This window comes from Aethina tumida, chromosome 1 (genome assembly GCF_024364675.1).
Source record: "Aethina tumida isolate Nest 87 chromosome 1, icAetTumi1.1, whole genome shotgun sequence".
In the NCBI taxonomy this organism is placed as follows: Eukaryota; Metazoa; Arthropoda; class Insecta; order Coleoptera; family Nitidulidae; genus Aethina; species Aethina tumida.
In genome coordinates this window covers 58,156,950-58,171,880 of record NC_065435.1, presented here as the reverse complement: position 1 = coordinate 58,171,880, position 14,931 = coordinate 58,156,950, and the positions used below count along the sequence as shown (strand labels likewise).

Genomic DNA, 14,931 nt, shown 5'->3' with positions numbered 1-14,931 from the left:
GAAATATTTGTGTCAACATTGGTACGGACGCGTAAAAAAATGCTGCCGTTCTACACCGTTTTCCATTGTGACCAGAGATGGATTCGTGGATAAACAATGATGGAAGTGGAAGGAAAAATTCAACGATAATAGAAAATTTGTTGAAATGTCCGATATTTGGGTCGATTTCTACATACATTGGAATAATATATCCATCATAAATAATACGTATGATCAATAAACACAATCTGCATCTCTAAAGCCCATTCAACTGGGGATTTAAAAAGTGTTTTATTTACATATCCATTCTTGAGTTGCATTTAACATGAAAAATATCGCAGTTTGAATTGATTAAGATAATGATATGTGTATATATTTACAATAAAATATTACTATAAATTGACATTAAATCATTAAGTTATTAACATAAATGTTGTTTTTGTTATACATGTAACTTTCCATGCCGGTTTTATGTGGTTTCTATCAATTTGTACCGTTAAAATAATCCATCCAGCACCGAACAAAAACTGTAATAAGTGTTTAATTCTTTTGTCTGTCGCCGCCATATTTCCACACAAGGTCTTAATAATATACGAACAAAATTCTTGTTTGTAATATAAGAACGTTGTCCGTAATACAATTCCGATTAAGAAAGTAAAAAGACGGCGACCGTGCAACGCTCAACTGTTGGATCTATTCCGTGAGAAATATGAAAATTCTTCACGCTCCGTAAAAGAGATATTCGCTCATAATACATCGAACATTGCGTTCCGCTACGAAACTGAAAAAAAAAAATCAATTTGGTTTGTGATCTAATAATTTTTTCTGCCATTGAAACGTCTGTGGTATTGAGTAATTACAAATCTCAGCCGAGGAGAAGCCAACAATTGTTTGAGGTATTTTTAATAATGGGATTCCAGATCATAAATAAACGTGAGCTGCGTACAATAAGAAGATAATGTAGAAAATGAAAGTGCCCAGAAGAACGTACACAAGAACGCCCACGAAGCACCTTAAATATTTTATAACTTTGACTAATCAAAATAAATTAATGAGAAAGTTTAAGGGAGTAAACGACTTTGAACGCCCAAACGTTGTTGCATAAATATATGTATTAAGAGGAAAACGTTTTACACGTCATAAAACAAAATCGGTCATTTCTTGGAAGAATGCTGAATTGAATAAACAGTTAAATATAGAACATAAAGCAAAAGTAATACTTTAAATAATATGAAAGAGGTAAAGAAATGAATGCGGTTAATAATAAACTTCGCAGTAAAATCACAAATACCTTAAGGAACTTTAAATACTGTAATTTCAGTAAACGCTCCGGTGGAAAACTAAACGTTTGTAGTTTGGAGCAATTTATTTGCCCCGTTATTTTTAAAGGCCTCCCACATGGTGATCTGCGTAAAATTGGCGATACATTATTGATTCCGTGACTCATTAATGGACTAATAAATTTTCTGCGCTCGTCTTGGACGTGTCCAATTGGATTTTGGCAAATTTCGCAGACCGGGGCGCGGAAACGGTCGATTTCCGGTTACAATTTTGGCTCGGCGACGCATGAAACCGAGCCTATTTTCGTTTTGGGCCGGAATCGCAGTGACACGCTTTTTGACCATCACGTGCATTTCGAAGGAAATGTCTGCATGCCCGTGGACAATGAGAAAATTTTACAGTTAACCGATTGTCGGGGTGCACCACCTTAGAAGTGACGGCGTGGCGCGGAATAACATCATCAATGTCGGTTGTTAACATTAATTATCTCATTAGTTTTTATAATAAAAAAAGATTGAATAAACTGAATGTAAATACATAATTGCTGAACAAACTGCGGAAATCCTGTGAAATTAATGAAAGCATAAAAGATCCAGTTTGTTTTCACATTCCTCTTTCATCATCGTCGTAGAGAGAAAAAGGTCTAATTAACTACAATCGGCAAATTATTTAAATTCTCTGGAGCTTTAAGGACTTGACTGTTAGCTCTCATGTCCCACAGATGCATCATTCCAGATAATTGGACCATCATTCTATTAACAGATGATCTAAAATGAAAAAACCTGACAGAGAAAATACTTAACTGTACTTAAACCGATATCGTGACTACCCCATGTCGTTCACAACTTGACCTCTTTGAGTAATTGATACAGTTAAAGAATACAAGTGCAGTAAACCGCAAACATGTCTGTAATGATTTCAATTTTTCTAGTCTATTGCTAGCTCAGTGGTTAATCTCATTATATTTACGCTTCACTGGGAGATTCAAAAAAATCCCGACAAGCGGAGGCATCGAGGTATCCAATGCAAAAAGACACAATGGCGAAACTACACACAATATCAATAATCTACGGGTGTCGGTGATCTGACCATTCAATTGGATTCGGACGAAGTAATGGACAATGTGGCTAATTATAAAACCACTGAAACATAACTTTTATCTGATCAGGCTACAAGTTTATTTCGGTGGTCATTGTTATGATCGTAATTATAATATTCCGTGGTCCAACGACGAAGAAGAAACATGCATATTCCTCGATCCACAACAAAATACGGTGATCATAAAACCTACTCCATTTCTTAGCGATATCACTTCATAATGTACTTCGCAACAAGCGTTTTGTTTTGTCACGTCGCCGTGTTCATCATGCACGACTGATCTTCACACTTAACTTAAATCCTTTGCAGCTTTGTTTCTGTTCGCTTCGTATTTATTTCTTCCTTTCGGCTTTCTTGCATTGCGGTCTCGCCCGGTGAATTGCGCCTTATTAACTGTTAATGACGAAACGCGGTTTGTTGTCGCAATTAGTTCGACTATGTAAGACAACTCCGTTTCTATTTCTTTATTCGTTTCTTCTTATAAAGCTAATTATTTTACGTTGGAAAAAGGGGCCAATGTAGAAACACATTATCGAACAAAAAATGTGACACCTAGACATCAACTACTGATTCTAAACGAATAATTAACCTCCCCATGCTTAAGGTGAATGAAGAAAAGTTCAGAATTTTATTATTTCATTAGTTCCCGTTCCTTTGCATACGAAACCAATTTTATTATTATTATTTCCTAATTATCCTAATTATACGTTGTTGTTATTCTCGTTTATACCGTAGTAGAATTTCGTTGCATAATAAATAGTTTCATCGTGCATTTAATGGTCTTATAATATAATTATACAATATTTATCCGCAGACAAAAACACCAGAAATGCATCTGAACGCACACATATTTAATCACATTTAATGATCCCATCAAACTAGTTGCTACACGCTATTTTTAGCCAAAAACTATTATTATTGTGTAATTGATACATATAATCAGTCATAATTACGGGGATAGTTTGAATTTAACACATCCAAGTTCGTTGCTCCTCGATAGAAGTTAAAATAAGTTTATAATTGTGATGATCGCACTTATTGCAACTGTAATTTATGTAATAGTGATTCCATTACTTTGTGTTATTCCCTGCCTTATATAGCTAGGCTGTTTACAATTAATTAGGGTAATAGATACAAAGACATTTTAATATAGTGGTGTTAGCAGGAACTATGTTAAAATTGCGACACTTGCGAGCGTCTAATCTGCAGCCAAGTGTAATTATAAGAGCATCCACCGGATGTGCACCACTTGCACATTGGAGTACACTTAATTTTAATTGATTTAATAAGAGCAACAAAAAACAGTTTTTCAATCACCCGGCTTAGACATTTATTGTTTCAATTAGAATTTCTTATTGCAAAAGCCATGTTGAAGATGAGAGCCGCATTAAATGCGTGAGGTCCCATCTGTTATGAAATGAAACTAGTCCGAATATCTGACAACTAACTTTAGACTCGCTCAGCTTGCGGAGAATCTCCACTCCAATAAATATGAAAAATATCAAAACAGTATTGTGTAAACATTATGTTTATTCAGCTCACAAAGCTTCACGGTGAGTTGCAGCGAAAATTATAATTATTACGGCGGAATACGCGGCATCTGCATTCCATCCACCGGATGCACACCGCTTGGTTCTTTATTAAATCGCGCACAGGCCAATGTAACTGAGGATTTTTAATTGATTTAATAAGGGAATTTATGTTCACTATCTATTCGTTGCGATCTTGCAATTAAATAATTTATTGACTGCCATTAAAAATTATGATCGCCACACAAGAAAGTACGATCGGAGATTTCTGATGTTATGACTCGTAAATTCCTTGTAATAATGCATTTACCTTTGTGTTTGCAGGGTATGCAATCGCTCCAGTGAAATTTTCAACGTGCTGTGCACTCCGCCGGCCGAGGGAAAGACCAACGGAAACGGTACTCCCAGACGATCTTCCACCCACAACGATTCGTTCACCCGTCTCTTCGGAACGCCGGAAGTTAAGAAAATCGCACCGAGAAGAGCTTCTTTGCCCAAACAAGGTAACTATTGTTGACATGACTCCAGTTTCATAATGGGTGAAGGCGCCGGGACTGTCACTATTAACTATCTCTTCATTTGCAGATGTTAACCACCGTAATTGCGTAACTGGAAACGGGGTGGAATCTTGGGACAGCAAGCCTAACAAATTGAACACTCCAAGGATTCACAAAGGTGATTATTTTCAATGTTTTTAAGTTCTATCATTTAATGAAAAACATTTCGTCTTATATTCAGAGAGGAATCCGGTGACTGGTGAGAAATACACCATTATCAGCCCAGCGACTACCCCAACTAAACCCATGCAGAACGGATTCGCACACTTGAACGGATCTTCCACCCCGGTCCAGAACGGCAAAGCCCCCACACAGAACGGAAGCGCACCGGCTATGAATGGAAACGGCAACGTAGAAAACGGAAATTAAGTTAACCACGCCACCGAATTGACTTGTTTATTTTCAAAATTGTTAAATTTATTTATCCTAAATTAGATTTTGTTAAGCGATTTTTAAAGTACAATTTTGAAACTAATGCATTTACTAAAGATTCCCACGTCATTGTTCACGTCATTTTGAGTTAATCCATCAGTTCATGTTTATCTTTAACATTTCCAAACCAAATTTTATATTGTAAACTTAAATATATAGGTAATATATTATATATTCTTAAGTAAATTCAAGGAAATTGTTACGACTCATTTTACTAATATTTTAACATACATCTTTTTGTCAATTATGTGTTACTATTGTGTTTCTCGTATCATCAGTAACAATTTCCTGCATTTAGCACTAATAAATATGAAATTCTATTTATGAAGTGCGTAGCATTAGTGCTCCTTTTCCTTTTAACATATCCATTGAATCAAAACTATTTGGCCTTATTTATTTATATTAAAGATAGTTTATAATGTATAATCATATTCATATAAGTAGAACTATATTCATACACCAGTTTGCCTTTTATTTAATATTATCATGTTTATAATTTTAACAATAACGAACCTATATACTTAGACGTTAGAATGTTACGTTGTAGGTAATAAATAAATCTTTTATACTACATCACAGAATTTTAATTATTATTACACCCCCACAATTTAAGAGATGAAAGGTATATGTTCATATTTTAAAACCACAATAAACAATAATAAATACATATATAGTAATTTTTATTACTCTATGAAAAAATATCTCATATATGAATTAATACTGTCAGAACAAAACTTTCAACACAGCAAACTAGTGCTTATTGAACTTCATATGTTTACCAGTAGTAACATAAATAAATGTGTGATTAGTGACTTTTTTATACATCTTGTATTGTCTCTAATCACCCATACCCACTTTTGAGGTGATATAAACCCCCACAATTAAACCAAATAAACCAATAGCACTGGCAAAAATTTCAATAATTAATATTTTAACAAACAAAGAAGGATTTGCTGCATCTGCTAGTGCGGCCCCTGAGCCCACAATTCCTACTGAAAGACCACAGAACAGATTTACAAATCCAACTGTTATACCAGCACCAAACATCAAATAGCCAGATATCCAATTTTTCTCCATTAGACTTACATCATCCACTATTTTTTCCCATGTAAACCTTTCCAAGTAACCACACAGTACAATTGCAGTAATCAGTCCATATATAGCGACAGCTTCACAGAAAATCACGGTGATTAAATTCTTGGTTTTAATTCTGGGACATTTTACACCACCTCCGATAATACTCACTCCAGTTGTCTGTATACCAATGGCTGCTCCAATAACAGACAGAGACACGGACAAGCCAATGCCCAAACTTGCCCACATGTAAGGGGAGCTGTCCGTCAAAAACCAACCTACGTCTATTCGTTCAGACTGATTGGTGAACAACAACCACAGACCCATAACCAAAAACGTGGCTGTGGCCGAACATGTAACAGTTTTCAGTAATATGGCTCGCATCGTATTAAATTAAAATTTCAATTTAATTCTCACATAACAGGAAAATTCATTATTTTGTGCCCGTTCAATTAGCTGTTTACAAAATTGACAATTGATGTATTAAAATGTGAGGTTATACACAGTTGATAATATAAAATTTAGCACAAAATTGCACACAATGTTAATTTCCAAATCGTTAAATGTAAAGAGAAGCAAACACTTAATTTTAATTGATTTTTGGTGTCCCTCACAATTTAAAGAGTAGTTTTTATGTATCCTGTGATAGTTCTATCATGTCAAAACGTCATCTGTCAATTTCTAAAATAATTGTTTGGTTTTGAAGAGTGCGGAATTGTATTAAATATTATTACGGATAAAAATATAAAAATGGACAGAGACGAAGACAATATTACAGATCAAGAGCGTGATATATCTCAAAATGCGTTGACTGAATTTAAAAAGTAATATGTTATTTTGGGGTTAGAATTGTTAAAACTTTAAATACTTTCAGGAAAAACTACGGAAGTTGTCTGCAACAACTCAATTTATTGGAAAACAAGGCACATGATTTCAAAGTCATGCATAATAAAGCTGTGATTGAGTTCTATAAGAGTGATTTAAAGAAAATTGATGCGTTTCAAGCGAATTTAAACAGCATCAACAACAAGGTACATTATTAACATTTGTTTTTATTATAAAATTTACATGATAATATGTTTCAGCATCATATAAAAATTGAAAAACTAGATGATGTAGACCACTGTATTGCATATTACAATCAAGCAGTGGTTCTTTATCATCAGCGTCAGTACACTGCATCTCAGAGAATTATGGAAAAAGTCTACAAGTTTATTGAACCAATGGGTAAATAAATATAGTATTGGTAAATTTAATTACTAATTTAATTTGTTTCAATGGAATTACAGAAGACTCATTAGCAAAGCAAGTTAGTTTACTAGCAATTGAATTGCAATTATGCATGAGGCAGCCAGACAAAGCATTAACATTAATTTCTTATCTAGAAAACAATGTTTTAAATGAGGCTTCACCTACAAAAGGTCCAGAAAAGAAATCCAGAGATAAAGATAAAAAGGTGTGTTAGCTTTTATAATAATTACAACTTACAACTAATACATAAAATTATCAGATTACTGGGGACAACTTAGAAGAATTTAGGAAGAAACTTATAAAATACAAGATTCGATGTTCATTGATGAGCCATAATTTAACAAAAGCCGGAAAGGAAATACAATTGCTTTCTAAAGGAAAAAATGTAAGCCAAGTTTTACTATATAAATAACAACTTATTATTATTCAATATATTTTTTTTCAATATTCACATGTGTTTAAAACTATAAGTTAGTTTAAAACATGTAGACATTTAAAAACATTATCTTCCATAATTTTTATTATAAAACAAATGTGCATTTTATGAAATTGTAACAGGTCACACAAAGAATCTTCAAATATTAATATTTATGGATTGGAAAGTTGAATTAATATAATTATATAAGTTGTTACTCCTCCAATAATCTATAAAATAAAAAAAGTTGCATGATGATCAGGTTTATAACATTTTACTCACGGAAAACAGTAGCGTAAAATTTATTGGAAAAAATCCAGATGCATTAAATTCCACTTGCTCATTTGCTATTTGCAAGGAAAACATTTCAATTTGATCTTTCATATCGTAATCTTCTGTGTCTATTTTGTGTATTAAAATTCCCGATTTTTTAAACTAAAACAAATAAAAATTCATCACGTTATTTATTTGATATGTTGATGGTAACCTCTTCAACTGTAGAATTGCAACCATGACAAACGTAAATTGTGTCCATTATGAATGGCAAACATACAAGCAGATAATTGACAACCGTATCCCAGTCGATTTCTTCGGACCTGAAATTTGCACAAGGAAAATATAAACCTACTACAATGTTCACGAAGCTGACGCCAAACATCACCAGCAAAGTTACTCCAAACGTTTTGTTAAATAGTTTTATTAATTTCGCGAGTTGGTGGTGCATACTGCAAATGTTATAAAGTTTAACAAGGTCTCCACTAACTTTTTTATAAATATTTATACTTTGAATGGTCCCTGTAGGCTGAGTGTTAACACTTATGATTATACTATGTATCATTTTATTGAGTACCTTGAATCTATATCTGATTAGATGAATGTAAGTTACAGATTGTAGACACACAGCTGAATTTAGTATAGTAGGAAAGAAATTTACCACATAAAACATAGATTTATTAATAGTGTTAAACGAATAAGTTAAGGTCATTACTTGACCAGCAATTGATACTATTGTTACCAAAATTCTTATTCCAATATTGTACCAAATATATCGAAGAGTTCGCTTGTAATCTATATTATTATTGGTTCTAATTGTATTTTTGTCATAGTTCTTGATTTCGTTGAGTAGTTTAATGTTTTTCTTTTGATAAACCATGCTCATAATCCAGGCAATTTCTAAATACACCATTGACACAATTAATTGTATAATATCTGTTGTTTTATACAACACCATCGTTCTATGTCGCAATCTGATCATTATTCCATAAAACGTAATTGGAGTATAAATTAGTAGAGCTAATATATTTCCGATGTATTTAATTTTCGATTCATTTAAGCCTTTGTCGGAGTAAGTAAATGTTAGAAGGCCAAACATCCTACTAACAAATAACATTGGCTTGATGGAATTTAGTAAATTTTGCCAGACATTTGGGTCGTTCATTGTTAATGATTCAACTAAACTAGTTATGCATTTGTTTCCGTGGGGGTGTATACTTTAAGAATGTAATTGATTATGTTATTAATAATTCATAAAATTAATTAATCGAATGGAAATTTCTCATCCATTAAGTAAATTAATATGTCTGCTTCTAGAATATCGACTATTTGTTTATGTCGGCACATTTGGAATATTTAAAGGGTAATATACAGGAGTCACTGAAAATAGTCAAATCAATTGACGAGGATTCTTTGAATTATAAGTATGTAAAATTTTATATAAAAAATAAATAGTTATTATATCAATTATTTTCTAGTGATTGCTCAGAATCGTCTATGATATTATGTAATAATAATATTGGAATATTAATGCATGCTTTGGGAAAACCGAATTTGGCTTGTCACTATTTCCAGGAGGCCATTAAGAAGGATATGGCGATACACTCTGACAATAAAAAAGAATCCAGTAAGTAAATAACTGACCTATTTACATATGTACTTTAATAGACAATGAATAATTAATAATTAACACTAGCTAGTCACACAGTGATATTTTGGAATAAAATGTAATATTGTATTGAAAGTTAAATTTTTGCCAACTTAAAAATTTCTTTCTCTCTGTCTCAATTATTGTTCTTATTAGAGACAAAATTTGTGTGCTCAAAAACGTTTAACAACTTGTAAAATAAATTCAATATTGTCCTTGTTATTTATAAAATAATGATCACATTTGTTTAGACGATAAATCTTTATACTACCTGGGCGGATCCAAGTACCATGAGTTGATGTACAATTTGGGTATCGCTATGTTACATGCAGGAAAGGCAGCTCAAGCATTCGAATGCTTAATTATTGCTGTACGACGATACCACAGAAACTCCCGGCTCTGGACGAGACTTGCAGAATGCTGCATTATGGTTCACAAAGCCGTAAGTACATAAAAAATGTCGTATTTGTGACTGTTTAAATAAAAACAAACAAATAATTTTTCTATTAGACCAACGAGGTGGATTTCGACGTTCAAAAGAAACAAAAAGAAATAATCGTGGATGTGATAGGCACTAAAGAAAAACAGAAAATTGTAATTAACAGTTATCTCTCAAATGATAAAAAATACAGGTGAATAATTATTTTATCAAATATTACATGCGAAGACTAATTGATTGATTTTAGTTGTGATAGTCAATCGTATGCGGTCCCCGTGCCTTCTTTGGAGTTTGCCTTGTTATGCCTGCGAAATGCTCAGATATTAATACCTACGGACTCGACATCTAACAGTGCACCCATGTTTTTGGTAGCAGGCATATCTCCTCCTGCACCACTTCCTAACCCTGGACCAGCACCGTCCAATCCCTTAAGCCCTGACAGTATGCAATCTTTGAAAAATCACATATTAATATGTAGTTCTTATGTAGCCTTGTGCCTGGGAGATTATATACTTGCGTTGGAACACGCCAGGAATTTGCTAGCACAGCCCAAAATGTCTGGCATTCACAAGTTATTAGCGCACATGTATGCTGCAGAATCACTAGTATTGTTGGAAAACATTAACGAGGCTTTGGACCATTTGGATCCTGAGAACATTAAAGACATATCGTTTAACTTCCCCACCGACGGCGGTCCAGATGAAGTCAAGACTGGACCACCACCAAGTACTTAAATTTTTTTTTTATACTTACACAACATAATTGATATTATTTTAGAGTGGTTCCCGACCAGTTTAGGAAGTGCCCATGCAGTATTACAGTATAATATAGCTGTAGCGAAAACCATTAGAGGACAACTAGACCAAGCTTCGGCGTTACTCAAACAAGTTTGGAGCATGAATAAATCCTGCAGAGTTCCCGCTCACATCATCATGTTAGTCATATATATTGAGTTAAAATTAGGTAAGAAGTTTCTTGAGCTTGACTTATTCATATTTTACTAATTTTTAATATTTTCAGGACACGCTGATATAGCAAGAAATTTGATAAAGCAACACTACTTTCATCATAGAATAAATGGATGAATAAATTCCTTAAAAGCGACTTTGTTTTTGTTGCATACCTTTACATTGTACTTGAAAAATTATGAATAGATCCAGTTTTGTAATTTTATTACTCTAAATTAATACTGTAATATAATTAATCAAATTAAACTTAAGTAGTTTCCTTACCAGTCGCATCTTATTGAATACTAGAAGCACATACTAAAAACTTTACTAAACAGAGTCATTTACTCTTATTTTATAGGAAAATTCTCCATAAATATATTGAAGAACCCATGAGAAATATTTGTTTCAAGTTTTTACATTTAATTTATTCAATTAAAAAATGAACGAACGAAGTTGAAAGGAAAGCGTTGAAGCACAAAGCGCATCTTTTCATTATTAATTTAGCTGCTGTTTTGCACCATAAGATGCCTCAAAAAAGACTTTTCTGACAATCTGCAATCTGTGTCTTACAAAGTGTAGTTAGTCATAATCATTATCCGCAAACGCAATATTAATGTAGGACATGGTGGTCGGCAACGAGCTAGGATCAGAAAGCAGGATAATTTTCTAATTATTTCTGCTAAATAAAATGTTGGAATCTGGTGAACTCAGAAAACGAAAGGCAGGCAAAGGTGCCACCCTCCAGTCAACTGACTTCTGGAAAACAAAACCAATCAGGAAGGTTCAGAGTATCTGCCTTGGGAGAGATTGGAATTGTGATTGGATTCGTTAGTTTCCCACCGTCACTAGTGGAGTGGTACTGAGCCCCAGGACCACGTCAAGGTGAATGCATTCTGAGGCATATGTCCACATATGATTCTAGGTATGAAAACTTAAACTGAATGCTTAACGATACCATGATTAAATATCAAATTACGTTTTTATAAACAACCATACTCGATCTCGGCGTGAGACTTTGGCGTTCCAAATCATGATATTATTCGAATGCAGTGGCCCCCGTGTTGAGCAGGCTCCAATCTAATTGAGCACGTATGGGCCCGCCTTCAAAGACAAATTTATACTCGAAACGGCTTAAAATTTGGGGGAGCTTACTAATGCTCTTAGAGGAGAATGGCGAGCTTTGAATCAAGAATTAATTCGTTAATTAATTTGTATGTCAAAAATGGTAAAGGTTGTTCGTAGAACAAAAGGGAACTGACAAATTTAGTGTTTAATATTAATTTTCTAAGGAATTTGATGATATTAGATTTATTATTGATTGACGCAATGTTACTTTATATATGCAGGAGATTACTTTGTATATTGAAATCTATTTTTGTAATATATTTGTTCCAATATTGGTATTCTGATTATTTAAATAATTCAATTATCCTCTTCGAGAAATGTACAGTGTATTTCAACCCATATAAGGAAATAAATATACTCAGTGCAACAATGATTCAATATTACGAGACAAATTAACTCATTAATTGTTGTTTCTAATTAACACAAGACATAATGCTATAGATATTGCCTTTTTGCAAGTAAAATTCCAAATTTATGTTCATTTTATTAAAAGGAACATTTTGTCGTGTTTTAAATTTTACCCTACATATATAAACCAGAAGGTAAACTACGGTGAAGCAATTCATCACTTCATTCTTAAAAGGAAACTGACTGAACTGGTCACACCAGCTCAGGGGTAAATCGAAAGCTGCACAATGTCGAATTAATATTACAAAAAAAGATTTTCGCGGCAATCGACCAAAAATACAGTTCGCTACACCGACTAAACAGCAGAAAGCAGAAGGTTACGTTAACAGATGGCGCCGAAGCACCGGCTGCCTAATAAATTTGTTTTGTTAGATACTTGCGCCACAAAACTGGTGGGGATGCGTACGGTGATAGAAAGAAAACACTAGTGCAAGATCGTAATGGTCGTCGATTGTTTAGATCGCGGTTGTAGAAAATCGGCTCGAATGTGATGGTTGTATCAGTTAATTAAACAATTGATGACTTAAAACCGGCCCAACGTAACGTTACGTACACGATCCGCAACGCACAACCAGCGGTTCTATCCGTTTAACCGAGAGACGTTCGATTGTTTGACGAGAATTTTGCACGATGTGTTTGTTTGTGTGACTGAAAACGTCCCGCCGAATAGTGTGTTAGGGCAAATTGGAAACGTGCGTATGTCAGTGTTACAGTGAATGAGTGCGAAACAAGAAAATATCATGGAGACCCATCACCAGATCGAGCGAGAAGGCGCCCTAGGCGGCTTATTCCAGACGATCATTCAGGATATGAAGGTACAGGGAGAGGGGTTGCAAAATGAGGGAACACTGACTTTGATAACATTTGACATGCACCACTTTATTGGCCGTTACTTTTCCTTTTTCCGATAATTGACAATTTATTTTAAAGCAGTGCCATTCAAAGAATAAAATATAAAGTACTTACAAGTAAGATCTGATAATATGTATAATCGTTCGATCAATCAAATATTTGTTTAACAGGTTTTTCCATTCTGAATTCCAAATCGTTACATACTGATAAATATTATCTGTGCCAATTTTTTTCTGTTACGGGAGATTTTGTATATAAACCTTACGGCTTATCATAAAAGGCTTTTGCTGATGTCTAAAACTCGTTCCAGTTACTCTTATAATATCCTAGTCCTTACAGGAATATAAAAAATTCATTGAACTTAATTTTAGCATGTTTAATACTTATTTAAAATTTCAGTTATAGAATCAGAGACTTACCATAAATTTAAAGTTGGAGGCAACATTTAACCTGTATTGAATTTTAGTTAGTTTATTAAAAAAGAATAGCAAAAAATTCACTTTAATATACAAAAAAATATATACATAAATTAAAAATGGTGATAATAAGTCGTGCCACCATTTTAAATAAAATTGTAGGGAGTTATTGAAATTTGAATTTATAAACTGTTTTTCTGATGCAGTCCTTGAGATAAATATTATTATAATTCCAATTTATCTATTTTCTAGATGTGCTTTAATCTTACTGACTACTGTTTTTGTGACTAATAATGTATTTGAGATAATCTTTTGTTTATATTTCTTTTAAAATTAGTCATGTACGCCTATATGAATAATTTCGCAATACAATAATAGCAATAATAATACACATTTTAAATATATATTCATATATGTTTTAAATTAATTAATTATTCTAATAATCGTTCTTATCTTATTAAGTTAAATACCTTTGAAAGGGATTAACTTAAATATAAAATTTATAATCAGTAAAATTCCTGTTAGTTAATGAATTTTTTGCCATACTGGAAATACACATTTATTTAATAAAAAATCCATCACTCAACAGCATTTTTTATGTTAATAAATTCTTTCGTGTTAATGGCATATCTTTAAAAAGAAAGGTGTCGAATTAAAAACCTTTCCACAACTGAATCTACCAGACACCCACACCATCAAGTAGTTTTTGAAACTGAAGAATCGGCAGTGTTCGATATTTGGAGTTACCTCATTGGGTAGAGGCACGCCTCAACTCCCCTACCATTGAAACAATGGCCCGACCTTGCATGCGCATGCGTGAATTTTGGAATCAAATAGAAATATTCAAGATTGACTTATGAAATAAATTGGCGCGAAGAGGCGTATTCCAAAGACTCTGGACAACTTGCACACAAAATATTCATTGAAATTTAATATAAAACAGTTATTGCTTGTTTAATTGTCGGATTTATAACATATTACCCTTCTACTTTTGTTCAAATATTATGTTTTAAAGGAAAAAATAAAAAATCTATTTCTAATAGTAACGTTATGTCAATAAAACCATTTTCATAGGTGAGTGTCTCATCTGAGTAGCCGCCGATGTAATTAATTAATGACAACATGTTTTTGTTCATTAACTTTTAATTTATATGTGTATAAAGTGTCTTAGCAGAGTTTTATGTTTATTGTTTTGTTCTGTCTT

The 14,931-nt window shown here is 33.1% G+C and overlaps 5 protein-coding genes across 12 annotated transcripts in view; 3 read left to right on the top strand and 2 right to left on the bottom strand.

Moving 5' to 3' along the window:
- Positions 1 to 5,449, top strand: part of LOC109597386 (microtubule-associated protein Jupiter) — a 75,629-nt gene extending 70,180 nt beyond the window's left edge. Inside the window, exons 2-4 of the mRNA XM_020013060.2 lie at positions 4,212 to 4,390; positions 4,473 to 4,562; positions 4,626 to 5,449. Coding sequence (XP_019868619.2) covers positions 4,212 to 4,390; positions 4,473 to 4,562; positions 4,626 to 4,813 — 457 coding nt within the window. The 3' untranslated portion in view covers positions 4,814 to 5,449. The remainder of the gene's footprint in view (positions 1 to 4,211; positions 4,391 to 4,472; positions 4,563 to 4,625) is intronic.
- Positions 5,450 to 5,584: 135 nt separating this feature from the next.
- LOC109597385 (V-type proton ATPase 21 kDa proteolipid subunit c''-like) lies at positions 5,585 to 6,473 on the bottom strand. Its single transcript, XM_020013059.2, has one exon. It carries the CDS (start codon positions 6,332 to 6,334, stop codon positions 5,714 to 5,716), a length of 621 nt encoding a protein of 206 aa, XP_019868618.1. The 5' UTR covers positions 6,335 to 6,473; the 3' UTR covers positions 5,585 to 5,713.
- A 130-nt stretch (positions 6,474 to 6,603) lies between these two features.
- LOC109597351 (CCR4-NOT transcription complex subunit 10) lies at positions 6,604 to 11,080 on the top strand. The gene is given in 11 exon segments (XM_049961925.1): positions 6,604 to 6,774; positions 6,825 to 6,981; positions 7,036 to 7,177; positions 7,240 to 7,586; positions 9,207 to 9,313; positions 9,368 to 9,516; positions 9,789 to 9,979; positions 10,048 to 10,169; positions 10,224 to 10,702; positions 10,754 to 10,939; positions 10,997 to 11,080. Coding segments are annotated over 11 exon segments (2,019 nt in total). The 5' UTR covers positions 6,604 to 6,700; the 3' UTR covers positions 11,062 to 11,080.
- Positions 7,704 to 9,187, bottom strand: LOC126264347 (putative gustatory receptor 28a). Its single transcript, XM_049961926.1, has 3 exons — positions 8,104 to 9,187; positions 7,899 to 8,051; positions 7,704 to 7,846 (listed from the first exon to the last, which is right to left on the bottom strand). The coding sequence occupies exons 1-3, from the start codon at positions 9,052 to 9,054 to the stop codon at positions 7,790 to 7,792; spliced, it is 1,161 nt and encodes a 386-aa protein (XP_049817883.1). The 5' UTR covers positions 9,055 to 9,187; the 3' UTR covers positions 7,704 to 7,789.
- A 1,814-nt stretch (positions 11,081 to 12,894) lies between the features above and the next one.
- Positions 12,895 to 14,931, top strand: part of LOC109597373 (protein MTSS 1) — a 78,644-nt gene continuing 76,607 nt past the window's right edge. For all 8 annotated transcript variants that reach the window (XM_049961922.1, XM_020013034.2, XM_049961924.1 and 5 more), the window contains exon 1: positions 12,895 to 13,274. In XM_049961922.1, coding sequence (XP_049817879.1) covers positions 13,176 to 13,274 — 99 coding nt within the window. In that variant the 5' untranslated portion in view covers positions 12,895 to 13,175. The remainder of the gene's footprint in view (positions 13,275 to 14,931) is intronic.

What these genes read in the sequence shown, in the direction of transcription:
- LOC109597385 (XM_020013059.2), bottom strand. Translation starts at nt 6,334, where the DNA reads ATGCGAGCCATATTACTGAAAACTGTTACATGTTCGGCCACAGCCACG.
- LOC126264347 (XM_049961926.1), bottom strand. Translation starts at nt 9,054, where the DNA reads ATGAACGACCCAAATGTCTGGCAAAATTTACTAAATTCCATCAAGCCA. An exon ending in GCAATTCTACAGTTGAAGAG is followed by an intron (nt 8,052 to 8,103) that starts GTTACCATCAAC and finishes TATTTGTTTTAG; the next exon opens with TTTAAAAAATCGGGAATTTT. An exon ending in ATTTTACGCTACTGTTTTCC is followed by an intron (nt 7,847 to 7,898) that starts GTGAGTAAAATG and finishes TTTATTTTATAG; the next exon opens with ATTATTGGAGGAGTAACAAC.